The sequence below is a fragment of the Camarhynchus parvulus genome, chromosome 4A, assembly GCF_901933205.1.
Source record: "Camarhynchus parvulus chromosome 4A, STF_HiC, whole genome shotgun sequence".
Lineage (NCBI taxonomy): Eukaryota > Metazoa > Chordata > Aves > Passeriformes > Thraupidae > Camarhynchus > Camarhynchus parvulus.
Genome location: NC_044600.1, coordinates 7,364,521 through 7,379,739, shown reverse-complemented (window position 1 = coordinate 7,379,739; position 15,219 = coordinate 7,364,521). Strand labels below are relative to the sequence as shown.

At 46.7% G+C, this 15,219-nt stretch overlaps 1 protein-coding gene across 6 annotated transcripts in view; it reads right to left on the bottom strand.

Annotated features, from left to right (window-relative positions):
* MBNL3 (muscleblind like splicing regulator 3) overlaps window positions 1-15,219 on the bottom strand; it is a 91,869-nt gene that overhangs the window by 48,209 nt on the left and 28,441 nt on the right. For all 6 annotated transcript variants that reach the window (XR_004061466.1, XR_004061467.1, XM_030967982.1 and 3 more), the window contains exon 2: window positions 10,329-11,335. Coding sequence is in view for 4 of the 6 variants with exons in the window: in XM_030967982.1 (XP_030823842.1) it covers window positions 10,329-10,502 (174 nt within the window). In the remaining 2 variants the exon portion in view is untranslated. The remainder of the gene's footprint in view (window positions 1-10,328; window positions 11,336-15,219) is intronic.

The window sequence follows — 15,219 nt, the reverse complement described above, 5'->3', positions numbered from 1 at the left end:
AAGTCTTGGACCATCGGAGCAAGATTTGGGAGGGTTTCTGCATAAACAGGGGCATCTTTTAACATCTTCCCCTACAATGTTTGGGAAGGAGCAACATTCCCTCCAAAAACAACTGTCTTGAAAGTCCACTGGTTTATGAAACAAAATTCCCTCACAGGGAGGAAAGAGCTTTCCTTCGTACAGCTGACCTAAAACACCATTATCTCTGCCATGCCTGGATGATCTTCCAAGCCCTCCTTAAAGGCTCATTTCTATGTCTGGCTTTCAACTCCTTGGGACCCTGAGCACTAAAGTGCTACAGCATGGGCTGAAATGTCCAACCCCATGAGGCTCTAGCTTTCTCCTGGCAAGCTCATCCTGGGTTTGCTATCTGCAGCATCACGTGGAAGGGACTCTGGGAGCAGAGCCCAAGCACTGCACGCAGCACAACACTGCACAAACCAACCATTTGGGATCAAGAGCACATAATGGCTGCAAGCCTTACCCATGCTCTGATCCTTTAGGAATGGACAGCAAGAGGAAGAGACATAGACCAGTGGGATCAGCCAATACCGTTGGGATTACACACTGAGGTTTTGTATTCAAACTGTGCTCAGCTGAAGCAGGGCTCTTTAAGGACCTAATCTCCGTGTGACTGTTCCCAGCACCAGCCATGCCCCTGTGGATAACAGGGACTTAGGGAAGCAGCGTCATGACAGCCACAGTCTCAGGCACACAGGCTGCAGCTCCACTGTATTGGTGCTGCCTGGCCACCTCTGAACCCCCAGATACTCCACACTTTCCCAAACGCCCCTCTGTTTGAGAGGTGTCTCCCCTCACTATGCACCCAGAGCTGATCACAGCACCCAGAGTTCCTAAGGCAAAGAAGAAGTGATGAGACAGAGTTAAAGCACCACGTTTCAGCCTATTGGAGTAAATCCCCATCAGAACCTGGTGTGGGTACTGCTGGGCAGAGATGTGGACATCACTCATGCAACTCAACTGGATTTCAGCACTCTTATCTGTAGTGGTTGTTTTGGGTCTTTTTCTGACACCAGTGTAGGAGAACAGCTGAAAGTTAGTGCTGTGCTAATGCAGAGCCAGAGGCAAGATAAAACACAGACCACTCAGCAGTCACCTGGGCAATGCATTGTGATACGATACCCATTCTGGAGCACTAGCTAAACTGCTCCTGGTTCCCATTCCCAGAATTAAGCAGAATTTGCCTCTATTTTTAATGGTGCTCTGTGCACCTACCTCAGCAAGGGGTGGGGGCCAGAAGCACCCCTGCAGCAGTTATGCTGGAGTGAGTGGTGGGTCTCTTCTCTCCACTGTGCAGCCATACTAATAAACAAAGTAGCTTGTTTTAAACATTCACATTCCACTGCTGCAAGAGGAAAACTTCTCCCCAGAGCACAGGCTGCCACCTTCCAAACAAGGTCAGACACTGACCTCCTCCCCCACCACCAATGACCTTATTAGCACTGATCATGGTTCTAATAATATCCCACATTGTAAGCAGGCCATCTGCTGTAACATTTCACTACAAACTTGGGGAATTGCTTGATTCGAGTATGCTCCTGTCCCAGCAAGCCAATTGTGCCCTCTCAGGAATATGCTTCTTCATCGCAGCTTTAAGCTAAATGTTGCAGAAAGGCACCTCCAGGACTCAGCTTTCCAGCTTGGAGCTGAAGCACGCAGGGAACAGCCTCGAGCCATTCCCACGTGCTGGCTTCAGACAGAGGAGGTAAAAACACAGAGTTAGTGCTTAATAATCCCTGACTCCAGTATCCAGCTCTTCTGACAGTGGAGACATCAAGAAACCATGTCACTGCAATCCTAAACCCAGGCCAAACACTAACCAGACATTCAGAGAGCCAGATGCAAAACCCAGGGCTCCCGAGAGATCAGCATTCCTTTTGTGCCATGTACTTTCTGCTGTGTGGACGGCAGAAAGATTTTACTATCCTAACACATTAGCTATGGTTAAGCTGAATATTTTCACTGCCATTACAGAACTGGGGGCTTTCCTAACAGGCAGGCAAGATTACAGAACTAAGCATCTTTGATAGCTATTCCTCTGGAAGGAGCCAGGGTTTGAAATGCTTACTCAGTCAGGACACCTGTCTAAAACACCCAGAGTCTTGCTATTACAGCAGCTCAGCTACACTCAGCCTTTGAAGACATTTTTTTTGTACTGCTCCTGTGAGGTCAAAAAGTGCAATTAGGCACAGAGACCGACATTACAACACCTTGAAGCAGTTTGCATCATCACAAGGCTCTGAAAGGTGGTTTTCCAAATCCTTGGTCTTTCCTCTAATCAAAAGACTGTCATCAGACATGGCACAAGGACTATAAGGGGTGAGGAAGGGGGTCAGTGCCTGGGTCCCTGCTGTTTTATGAACAGCAATAAAACAGTATTAATAAGCCAGAAGTAAAACTGTGCCTGTATGGGGCAACATTCACCCAAGGTCTTCAAAGCATTTATTTTAATACCAGCAAAACAGTACTTATAGGGGCAGAATTTCAAAGAGCTCAGCTCCTCTCTTGGAAATCTAACCACTTATTGAAATGCTCTGTGGGAGATGTCAGGCGATGGGCCCTCCAAAAAGCCTGGCACATCTTGTTTATATTTGTTTTAAAGCTTCTAAACAGCTCAATTACATAAAAGCATGTTACTGCACCCTCCTTCAGAAGGGTGAACCAAGTGGCAGAAAGCTATTGTCAGCTAAGGGATTACATCAAACTGATGCTATGCCACCGAGGAAATCCGCCAACTCCACATGCTCCTTCAGTCACTCCCCTTGAAGGCATCTTTCACCACCTTCCCCCCAGCTCATTTTGGTGGCCTAATGCAATCAGGAGCATGAGAAGTCCCTAGGTAGTTTCACAGCCAAGCATCTTCTTTGCCCCAGACTCTGTCCAGGCACAGAGGCCGGTAGGTTTGGTGCTTCTATTTCAATCCCAGTGTTAGCTACTGCTACACATCAGGGCTGGAAAATGTAATGTTTGAACTTCTTCCCTAGAAGAATTTGGCAGTGCCACATTTTGCAACATAGCACCATTTGAGGTGCCAGAGCTCACTGTACACACACACACGCATCCTTTTCGTGCTCCCTTGGCCAACTTCTGACTCACAGCAGGCAGAGCCAGCACTTGCTATCTGGGCCCAGCACCTCATCTCCCTCCTCCCTGTGCAGAGGAAGACCCTGGGGCTCACAGAGCATCCCCCTGCAGTTGTGCTGGGTCACAGGCATGGAGCTTGTGGTGGCAGATCCCAGCAGGCTTGTCAAGACTGCAAACTCAAGGTGTGCATGTAGAGAAACTCCCAAAAGCCAAAGGTGGCAGAGCAAAGAGCTCTCCCCCTTTATGGACTGGCTGAGATGACTACTTCCGACACTCAAAACTTGATGCAACAGCTCACTCCAGCACAAGGAGCTCTCTGCTGCCCGCAGGAACTCTACAGCACTTAAAATCAGGCTTAAGTATTTTGCAGAACCAGAACCTTGGTCTGGAGGGCTTTGCTCTTCAAACAGGAAAGCAAGCCTCAGGAGCAGGAGGTGGCATGCCAGGGCCAGTGGAACATTGCAATATGCCCATAAAAGGTTTCAAAATGTATCTGCTAAAGCACACACAGAAGCTCAGAAGGGTTTAGAGTCAACATCCCAAAAGAATTCCTCTCCTGCTTTTTTAGGCAAGTGTGAGCAGCAGTCAGCACTTTACCATCATCTTCCCAACCAGAAACCCAGGGTTACTCTTGGCTAATATTAATAATGTAAATGCTGCTGGCTTTACCCTTTGAGGATGGTGGCTTGCTCACACCACAGGGAAAAGAACAAGGCAACATGAGCTGCAGGCAGGAGCAGAGGCCCTGCATTGCCAGGGCTGGCTGGTGAGGAAGGGAGAGGCGAGGCTGGCAGCAAAACCCCAGTGCTGAATTTGCTTGGCCCATCTCCCTGAAGAGGCTGGCCTACAAATTGTGGTCTCAGGAGCAGTTTGTGGGCATAGCTCTGCTTTCCAACACATACAAGGGGAAAAGCACATCAGTCTGAGGCCAAAGGAAAAGCTGCAATCAATTAATCAGCTGTAAGAAGATGGACAAGGACGGTGTTCCTGTCCTTGCCCCTTGCACTGGGAGAGCTTCCCAACTTACCAGCCTGTGCCTACACCTCTGCCAGCCTCTTGAACCTGTCCCAGAAACATCACACATGAGACTGGCACTCACACACAGGCAACAGCAAAGGCATCTGCTCCTGTGTGGGCAAGCCCTCAGGAGAAATGTGGGGTCAGGAGGTCTGGGGCACAGATGGTGCTCTCCACCTACTGCACAGCAAATACCCAATCACCAAATATCCACCCTCTGCAGGAATATGAGCAATGAGCTGAAAGAGAGCATCCCTCCAGGGTAGCACCAGAACTAGACTATGCACCAGGAAACCTACATATATCTCATCTTTCTTGCCATGTCACCATGGACAACACCAAGTTTCAAAAAGCCCATGTCCTTGTAAATGTAAAGGCCAAGGTAGTGCTCCCTGCTGAGGCTGCTCAGACACAGAAAGACCTGGCAGAGATAAGGCCAACCTCTTCACTCTCCATAACACACCTCAAAGATCACTTCCTTGCTTTAGAGCACAGACAAGAATTCTTGTCAAGGACTCTGTCTTACGCCTTTGCAAATGGCTGGCAATGAATAAGACCTTCCTGCATCTCCCTGTCTATTGCTGTCCTTGCAGCACAGTCACCAGGTAACACCAGCCTGCTCCAGTTACACGAGTTCATCACCCAGCAGCTCTGCAGAGAGCAGGACCGAGGGAATTCCAGCTGCTGGATTTTGTATTCAGTGCCTAAGGCTCTTTGTCCTCCTCCTAACCCTGCCACAGTGGCAGCAACCACTGCTGCAACAGAGCAGCAAGGGGACAGCTCAGAGCAGCAACCTTCCAAACCATGACTGCAAAACCCACCAGTGCTCATCTGCCATGGATCAGCTGTCAAAAAGTCACAGATAAATGAAATGTGACTACTGGGCCATCGGAGGAAGCATGGATAACACTAAACAAATCAAACATGCTGCGCACAGTCATCTGTCCCACAGAAAGATCAGCTAGGCAGATTAAAGGAAGAAGGTGTATCCTTTCCCTGGAAAGCTGAACACACCTAGGGAGGTCACACATCATCTTCATGTAACCAGCCTTAACCCCACAGAGAATCTGCAGCGCAGACAATGGGGCAGGCCTGGGAGATGCTCAGCACAGGTAGAGCCAGGTGAGCTTCTCCATCAGTGCTCTCCATCCCAGAGATGTGCCAAAAACTTCTGAAGACACTAGAGAGAGTATAGACAGCAAGTGTGCCAGTTAAATTAAACTGTGAAAATGTGGAGCTTGTTATAACCCATAGATGAGAAGGGATCATGCCTAAATTATTTTTCCCCCACAAGCTTTCCTGTTCTCCTTGAAATACCAATTTACTTCAGAGAGAAATACAAAGAGAAATATAGAAATCAAGAGAAAAAGACAGAGAAATACAGTATTAACAGCTTTTATACATAAAATTGAGTCTAAATACATTTTCCCCCACTTTAAGTTGTTTGATTTAAACAGTAGTTTTAAAAAGCACTGATGACATGCTGTAAGACACACCAGCACCCAGAGTGGACAGAAAGCTGCTGCAAATCTGCTGTTGCCACACAGGTAAGTGGCTTAATGACCAAGGAAAAGTGGATTTTGTCACACAGGTGACTTGGCTCAACACTGTTCTTGTGGAATATTTACATCTCCATCACACTGAGCTGAGACATGGAGTCGGAATGTCTCCAAAATTATCACTATGGCTTTGTTTGCTTTCTTCTTCCTCTCTAAAAGTGTAACCATATGCTAAGTTTAGTGGGTGTTTTTAGTTGTTTCTTAATTTGGAGTTTATTTAAATCTAAAAAGAAATAGATTTGATTGCCAACCAGTAAGTCAGAAATAATTCTAGTCAAGTCAGCATAAACCAGGTACAAATTAGCATGAAAACTGTGAGGAACAGCCTCAGGTACATCGGTTTCAAGATCATATAGTACATCCATTGCCCAAGCAGTATGAACTTTTCAGATTGCCTTGGGATTTTGAATATTATTACGAGAATAACACTTCTTTTAGAAAATAGACAATTTAGACAAAACTACTTTTAACTTCTTTTTATGCCTGTTCAGAGAAAACTTTTCACCTTTTTTTTATTGAGTACTGCTTGAAACATGCAATAGTTTAACAGTGTTTTTCACATTACACCTCCCAAAGTCAAAATTCATATTACTGAAATTTTTCACCCCACTATTTTCACCTCAAAATGCTCCCTGAAGCTTCAATTCACATTAAAATTCAAAAAGAAAATTCAAAAACCCCTCAACAGCAAAAAGCCCCAGCTCACACCTCACAAAGCTGCATTTGTAAATTTTTTTAAACCTCAAGTCCTCAGCACAGATACCCAAACTGTGAGCAGTATAAATCAAAGCCTCTGTGAACACCTGATGTGCATTACCTACACATTTTTATATAATGTCACCATCTCCTAATGCCCCATCTCTCAGCTCTCTGCTCCATTAGTGACCAAAGATGATGCTTTTTTTTCCTTCCTGACAACACCAGAAACTGAAAACACAACCAATGACTGCTGGCCAGGAACTAAGAGTCAGACAAGCTCATATCCTGCTCCCCTGATCCAGCCTGAATAGGAAAGTTAATGACTTGATGAGCAGCCCACCAAAGTGCCAAAACAAACCTTTGTAGGAATTGCCATGAGCCAGCAAAGCATGTCCCAGTCCTTACAAAAAGCACTGGCTCTGCATGGACGGTGCACACTCAGCCTGGGAGAGAGGCAATGAATGAACCCAGAGGCCACCCCAGTTCACAGGGATGACATGACATTCCTCTCCTTTGCTCAGAACATCTCTGAGGTGCCACAGGACCTGCCTAGGAGGTACCAGAGAGCACTGGCCACTGACCAGCAGCCCTCGTGGTCACTTCTGGAAGCAGGGTGGCCCAGCAGAGGCAGCTCTTGGGCCTCTGGATTGCCCTGCAATCAAGCAGTGCAGACTCTCCTGCCATTCACACAAATTAATTCAGAGAACACTGCTTCCAGAATAACAAGGAGGGATGCATGAGTAGAGTGAGAGCTCTCTTGGCATCTGATTCAAATAGCAGCTTCTTGCAAGGAACTATTTTTAAGTTTTGTATCAATCTGCTTGAGAAAGGTTCCTTCTGCTGCCTACAAATGTGCAAACTCCCCCTTTGAAGAAACACAGCTCAGGACAGCAAGATCCAGCCTAGCACTCTCAACCTGATCAAGACCAGATATTTCACAACCAAAGCATTGCACAACACACACCGTTCCTGCAGAGCATGTTCTGGTGACCCCCACCTGAGTATCAGTGAGGGCCCCCATTAATTCAATGAGTCCTGTGTGTTCTTCACAAGATTACAGGTAGCACACAGTTAGTTACCCGTGAAACAACCTACACTGAGGCACTCTGACTGCTTCTGGAAGCATCACTGCTTTTTCCACTGCAACAGGCATGGAACTGCTATTGGAGATTAAGGAAAAAGGAGAAAAAAGGGCAATTCAGTAAGCCCTGGATGCTGCGCATGACCTGACCAGTGAGGTGAAACCATTGTTTGCTGGGTTATCAGAAGTTCCTGTATGAAGGCATTGTTCAAGCTTAAGAGGTCTGTGCGAGAAAAAAAACAAGCAACAGCAGCACACAATGGATGCAGATAAGCAACGTCTGAACAAAGCCCTGGGCGGCTGCAAGACAACGGGAAAACTTATTAGCCACAAGCATCCTATATCCTGCCTCCCATAAAGCAACACAGATGTTCTGCTAATGCAGGGCGTGAAAAGACAAGAGAACACTAAGCAGCCATTGAGCCCTGCACAGGAGAGAGGGTCGGTGTTCCACAGCTGCTGGGCACAAAACCATCCTCAGGATGGGCACAAAAAGCCTCTTAAATGGTCTGAGAATGTAACACCTCGCTGGTGACCGGTAAGGGTGGCTACCCTTACAGCCCTGAACCCCTTAAGACCACTGCAAACAGTGCTTTGCAAGCCCAGCTCTGGCCCAGGAACAGAATGACCATTGTTTGAGGGTTTGGTCCCCAGGGGAGTTATTTCCACTGGGAAATTCATGGCATTAGACATGCACACACTCAGGCTGTAGCACTGGGGACCACAGCCCTCCAGGGCACAGGGAAACAGGGCTCTGTCCTGAGAGCTGCTGGATCCATGGGGCTGAAGGAAGTGCTCCAAGACCCACTGTCTTGTCTGCAAAGAGGGGTGCAGAAACAGCCCCATCACCTTTGGCCAAAGTGCTCTGCATAAGTCAGACCTCTCCTCAAGTACTTCCCATAGACAGAGCTGTCAGCCCTCCATGAGGCTTTCCCAAGCCCAAAAAACCTATTCTCTGGAAAATTCAGGCCATTCAACCAGCACATACTGGGCATCTGCTACTGTGTCGTGAGGAAACTGCAACCAGCAGGTCATTTAACAGCCAGTTACACAGGAAACACTCTGAGCTGTAGAAGATCACATTCTGCTCCTTTCCCTGAGTTTTTTTTGTTGTTTTCTTAACATGGTGTTCCCCATCCCATCCCCACTGCTGAAGTGGGGGAAGTGTTTGCTCATTCCAGTGGGTGGGATTTGAACCCCAGCTGCCCATGGACTTGGTCCTGCTGTGCAGAGAGGGGCTGGCACAGCTGGGTGTGCTGCCGGAACTGCACTCAGCACCCATGGGCAAGTGTCACATACGGGGTGACAGCACAGCTCAGAGCCCAGCCAAGCTGGGTGGCTGCACAGGGACATCTCCCCAGGATGCTGCAAACCAACAGCAAGGGGAACAAAACTATCCTGCACAGTGTGACAGCCCTCCTTTCCATTCACAAATATACACTGTAAAATATGAACACATTAATCTCTTCATTAAAAGTGTCTGCACTGCCACTGGCTACAATTCAAAAGTTTCAATGGCATAAAGAACACAATTTTTCCCCCCTTCAAAAAAACGATATTTGCCTCTCACTGTCAGCAAACCAGCAATGTAAATGAACATTTGAAAGTCACTGTATAACTCAAGAGTCATTTCACATAATCAGATTAAAAAAGAGAAAACTGAATGCAAACAGAAAACTTGAGCTTCTTGGGAAAAGAGAACAGAAATGAAAACATGAAGAAGCCACTAACAGGAACAAAATGGGTAAACCAGTGTTAGTCCAGATCCAGTCCTGGTCTGAACCTCTGCATATATAACTCTACCAGTTCTGTTACTCATTATGTTCATAAAAATAAAGTCAAATATTTTCAAGCAATAGTTGAAGTTCAAGAGAAAACTTATAAGATTATAAAATTTTCCAGACTCTTTCTAGAAATTTTAACAGGTTGATTACTTTGGTCAAAACATTAAACACAATGTCACGAATTCTCATCTGCTATCAGTTATCCATATAGTCTTAGAGTAAAAAATACTTTTGAGGAGTCATACATTTGGGGAAAAGAAAAAAAAAGAAAAAGTGGATCTTCCTTTCCCAAGAGCCATGGTGAAGCGAGGCCAGAAAGAGATGCCCACATCCCCCTCCTGTGAGCTCCTCCACTCCTCTCCCTGACTCACAGTCCAGGTCTTTGGTATTTTTGAAAGTCATCCCTGGAACTCCAACATGGACAAGCAACCAAGAGCTATTTACTGCCTCCAAATTCAACTCTGCAAGGATAAGCACCAACCTCAAGGCTCAGCCATAGCTCCAACAGGCCTGGCAAAGCCACTGAGTTCGTGTGTCCCAAGCAGAAAGCACTTCCCCAATGACCATTTCTGGAAATGTTGTTGTCCAAACATTTCGGCTGGTCCTCATCTACAGGACAACCTTAAAGTGCATTTGCAACTCTGTCTCCAGGAAATACATGTAAAGCTGATTCATTAACTTAAAATGCTGCTTTCATTTTTGCTCATTAAAAACACATTTCAGATCCCTGCACCAAATGCACAGCTGACGTGATCGGGACACTCAAAACTGGATTTCAGTTCTCTCTACTCCTCTTATTTCATTTGCTGCCCACAACCTGTGTTCTCTGCTTCAGGGACAGCTGTATCAGACCTGAGCTACCACTCAAAAACGCCCTGGATAAAATCCTCTCTCCCTGCAATGCCTGGCACTACAGGCAATGGCACCCCAAGTCAGACTCAGCCTAGATTTCAGGAGCAGCATCCTCCCTGCAGACACAGAGCAACAAACAGCTGTTCTGCACATCCCACACCCCTGCCTGAGCCACTGCGAAGGGAAAGAAAAACAAGGCAGCTTAGGCAATGCACGCGTTACAGTCCTCACCTTTAGGGAGTCAAAGCAGGCAATAACTCGACCATTTTCCACATGGCAACTCCGTGACGGATGGGCGAACTTGCACTCTGCATCAGACCGAGAACAAGTCCCTCTCTGAAACTCTCGACACACTTCTAACGTCAGCCATTTTGTATCACGAACCAGGGACACGTTTACAGCCATATTAAAAAACAAAAATTAAAATGCAAGCAATCGTACCCTTCCTCAGGGTAATGTTTACTGCTGATCTTCTTTTTTCTTCTTTTTTTTTTAAAAAAGGGTAAAAAAGTGAATTCAAGTTAAACGTGAAGAAATAACTAACTTGTTGCTTTGGTAAAACTCCTATTCATCAGCACTTAGGTTTTCATTTAAGTCAAATCGTGTTTCTTTAAACAAGAATTAAACATAAAGCCAATCATAAAATAGAAATCTTATCAGAACAACTGAAAATCAAATTAGAGGCCAGCTCCTAAAAGTGCAATTGTAGAAGTTAAAATACAAGTGTTATATTTTGTGCCACTGCCAAAGTTACTTGCAAATAACTGGCAGACTTTCAAAAGAATTCTGTGCTCTCCAGTTAATGGTTTCAATTATTCTTGCAAAAAGCATATGCTGCTGGCAGCACTTCAGTTTGTGGAATGGTCTCGGTCCTTGGGGAGAAAACTTCGGGTTTGTATTTTTTTTTCCTTCTATTTCTTGCTTCTAAAAATTATGGTTCACGAGCATCAAAACAGGCAAAAGGATGTCTGATTTTTTTTTCCTCTTTCTTTTCTTTTAAATATTTGCTACATAGTCGGGGGAAGGAAAAAAATAAAATGGCTGAGCAAACTGCGTGTAAATGGGGAGCAAAAAAAAAAAAAAAAAAAAAAAAAAGGGCAAGGCCGGAGGAGCCGCCGTCAGGGCACGGACTGCAAGCAACGCCGAATTAAACAGAGAGGGGGGCGAGGGGCAGAGAGAGGCAGCCCTAGACAGAAATCCAAGCAGCGGTGGCTTCAGGAAAGGCACTTTTCAGCAACCTGCAGGAAAAAGAGAAATAGAATCAGCCAGGAGCCTGCGACCCCGCTCGGGCGGGCGAGCGGGCGCGGAGCGGCGCCGGCGGCCATTGCGGGCACGGGGGCACTGCCCGCGCCGCGCTGCGCATGGGAGGCGGCGCCGGCCAACGGCGCTCGCCGTTGCAGCGGCAGCCGCGGGCAGCCGACCAATAGCAGAGCCCGTTTCATAGCGCCGCGGTGGGCGCCGCAGCCCCAGGACCCTCAGGGCCAGCCCCGACTCCACAGCGGCGGGGGCTGCGCCGCGCGAGCCCTCCCGGAATACCGGGGAATACTCTGCTCTACCATATTATTTGTTTTAAATTAACATTAACTAGCCCATCCCTTTTCTGTAGGAAACGTTGAGGCAGGAAGAGCAGCTGGTGGCTGTGTTACATGCCGGGGTCCAGCTCGGCCTTTCCAAGGTGTTCCATCAAACCATGCCCAGCGCGGGGCTGCTCCTGCGATGGCTCTGGAGACAAACGGCTGGCTCGGAGCCGCTCCTCCATGGATTCAGACCCTACAGAACTAAGAGCAAACCCGACAGGGAAACCTAAGCCACACACACACACACACACACGGAAAAAATTAACTCATTGCTCACAGCTGTAGTTTTCCACCAGACCAAAGGCAACTCGAATTACTCTGACTCCAGCAACTCGTGTTATACAACAAACAACTTTCAATGCATTCCAGTTGAAGGCTTCCTTGGCATCCACTAAAATGTTAAGCTGTCTCTAGAGTCTCCCATTCTAATATTAGCTGTACCATTGCCGCCTGACAGGACTGGGCTGTTTCCGAGTTCCCAAAATCCAGCCCTTTATCTTCCTAAAGTAGGAGCGTCCACTTCTGCAAACATTTGACAGGCGCGGGATGTTGCCTGTGTGACTGCTATTAAGATTTCAAGCTTTCGTAGGAGAAGAGCCTTCAACTACAAAAAAAGGAAGCTTAAATTCCTCTTTCATTATTGGTGTGTTATTGCAATTACACTGATCAGTAACTGAAACCTACTGGAGCTGGAAACAATGGAAACAATGCTACCAAGGAAGAAGTGTGGGAAGAGGCTGTCATCAGCAGCAGGGGATGGGGCACAGAGGCTGTTTGATTCACAGATCGAATTATTTCAATTTAGAAAAAACAACACTCGTTAAACCTACACTGCAAGTACTTTCTAGGCTTAATTAGACTCAAGTTAATAACAAAACCTGCCCAGATCCCTGCAATCCAGCTTGAGGTATCATCACAAAGCTTGGTCTGACCCATGCTTCTGGAAGGACCTTTGCATTTTTGCACATCAGGTGGGGAACAGACACTGCAAACGTCATATTTGTTAAGCGTGTTTTAAACTTCAAAGAGAAGGAAAAAAGGCACACCTAACCATGCTCGTGTCTTTTGGGTTTTGTAAAGAAGAGCTGCTCTAAATTAATTCCAATTTTGCAAATAGGGCAAATTTATACAGGAATCCCATTCACTGATATGTGGGCTCCCTGTTCATATGAACTCAGAAAGCAAAAGAAAGGTAAAGATGGGCAGAAACCTTCTGCAGGGAGCTAAGGACTAGCTGGGTGCAGCTCTTAAGAACGAGCTAGAACAGGTCAGATATGGGTGGGGATTAGAAAGAATGCACTCTCAAAAGTTCTTCCGAGAAGACTGAAATACAACCATCTTGTGGATTAAGTCCCTATTCCACAGCTTCAGACTCCCAAGGGAAGTGAGGGTCTCTTAAAGCTGGGGATGGAATATGATGGGTCTGACTTAACACACAGTTACACCAAACACCAAGATGTCCAAACTGTGTAGTAACATTTGCCTTCCCAGCCCCTGAACCTCAGGAAATCCCAGTGTAACAAACCAAATGCTGATCTTGCTCTTAAGCCATGCAGCTCAGGATCACACACTGCCCACAGGTACATGGCTGCACTAAACTGCTCAGTCCTCAAAATGAAGGGCATCATGTTAAGGAAAGGTAAATCAAATGAATTCTACAAAACATTAAACTACAAATATCAAAACATTCAGACACATGTAACACGGTGGATATTTTTCTTTACAACTCCTGGGGGAAGAAACAAATCAACTGATGGAAATTGCCCCTGCACCACACCCTGCAGAAGGGCACACTCATCTGTGCAACATTTAAGAGACAAGAAATTTTCCGTGCTGTGGAAACAACCCCACCTCCCTGCAGAAGGATTGACTCATCTCAGACCCTGGCACTAGAGCTCCTGTACTGGAGGGATCCAAATTAATGAATATATTTTTCATAACGCAGTTCTGCAGCCTGCAAGGCACCTGGCAGAGCACTGCAGCAGCACACACTGCCCCATCACTTGTTTGCTGGGCACTCAGGAGAGCAGTTAAGCACATGCTTAACTCTGAGCATGCCAACAGTCTTTCTGGAAAGAAAATCTGAAGCATGTACTTAAGTGCTTTGCTGAATCAGGGCCTAAATAAATGAATCTGCTTCACAGGTTTATCAGGATGGGAGGCCAGCAAGCACAGGCAGCAGTCATCGTGCTTCGGCTTACATGACCACAGCCCAGAGGAGCACGAGTTAGGCTTTTCTGCAAGTCAACAAATACAGTTCTGTCAGTGTTTGGATTGCTGCAAATACCTCTCCATGTGGTCACGGGGAAGGCTGGAAACGCGTGCATGCAGGGCTGACATCACAGCGAGCGCTGCACACTGCTGCAGCAAGGCTCCCACGCACAGCCCAAGGACAGCACACCTCACCAGGAACCCGCCACTGACAGCACACAGCTCCAGCTCTCCAGGTTCCACCTCCTGGCTGCAAACAACTGATCTCACCAGAATGCACCCTTACAATTCCCTTGTATTACTCTTTTTTGGGGAGGGAGGGTGTGGGGTGGCTGGTATTTTATTCCCTTTGTTCTCCTGTATATTTCAAATAAGAGGAATTAAAAAAAAAAAAGCATCTATGCCAAAACCAACATACAACCTACAAGGATTAAAAAGTAGCTCCAGAAATCAGGGGCTTCGTTAGCTTGCAGGAAATACAACAAAGGGTAGGTGCTGCCTTTTGAACCCTTCCCACCAAGCCAGACCCGTCTGGCAGGGCTCAGCTCCTCCACTACCAGATGAGCCAATCTCATTTCAACGGCATCCGCATCAAAGCTGGAGAAAGCAGCAGAGCAGAGAGAAAAGCCTGTGGCCTTTATCCCTGTAAAAAACTACAATATCCCTGAAGCCTTTGCTCCAGGGCCACTTGCTGGGCCAGGCTCTAATTGCCTGAGCTGCAGGAGGATGGGGCTTGCTCCAGATGTCAGCCCCAGCCTTACAGATACCAAAGTGCAGGGGAACAAGGGCAGTCTGAGGAGCAGAGGTCACAGCAGGGCTCGCCTCTGGCGGGACTAAGATGCCCTGACTGCTTGAGGTAACACGAGGACGAGTGTATTGCACTTGACGCTTGAATTCCTCCTGCTTGCCACGAAACTGATCCCCTTCCACTGACAGCCCCCATGGATGTCAACTTGTGAGGACACTTCCTGACAGCCGAGTTCAGAAATGGTAATTTATGTGACAGGACGGATTCGAGCAGCTCCCAAGTGTAAATGATGCTATTTAAAAGAGATTTTTTTTCTTCTTTTTTCTCTCTTTTTTTTTAAAGAAAAAATGACTCGGAAGAAGTGCCAAGGTGTGTTCTTCATTTACTGTTTTTCAAGGATTTCTGGGTCACAACTGCTCAGTTGGGAAACAGAAGTGCTGTTGCCCTAACTCACAGTCCAGTGAGTAAGAACAGCAGCTATTCCCTTCACCTGAAGAGGAATAGGGATACTGTAGACACACTGGAGTTTTCCCAAGGTTAAGTTCCAGCTATGCCTGTTTTTTATCATATGCAATGCTGTCCATGC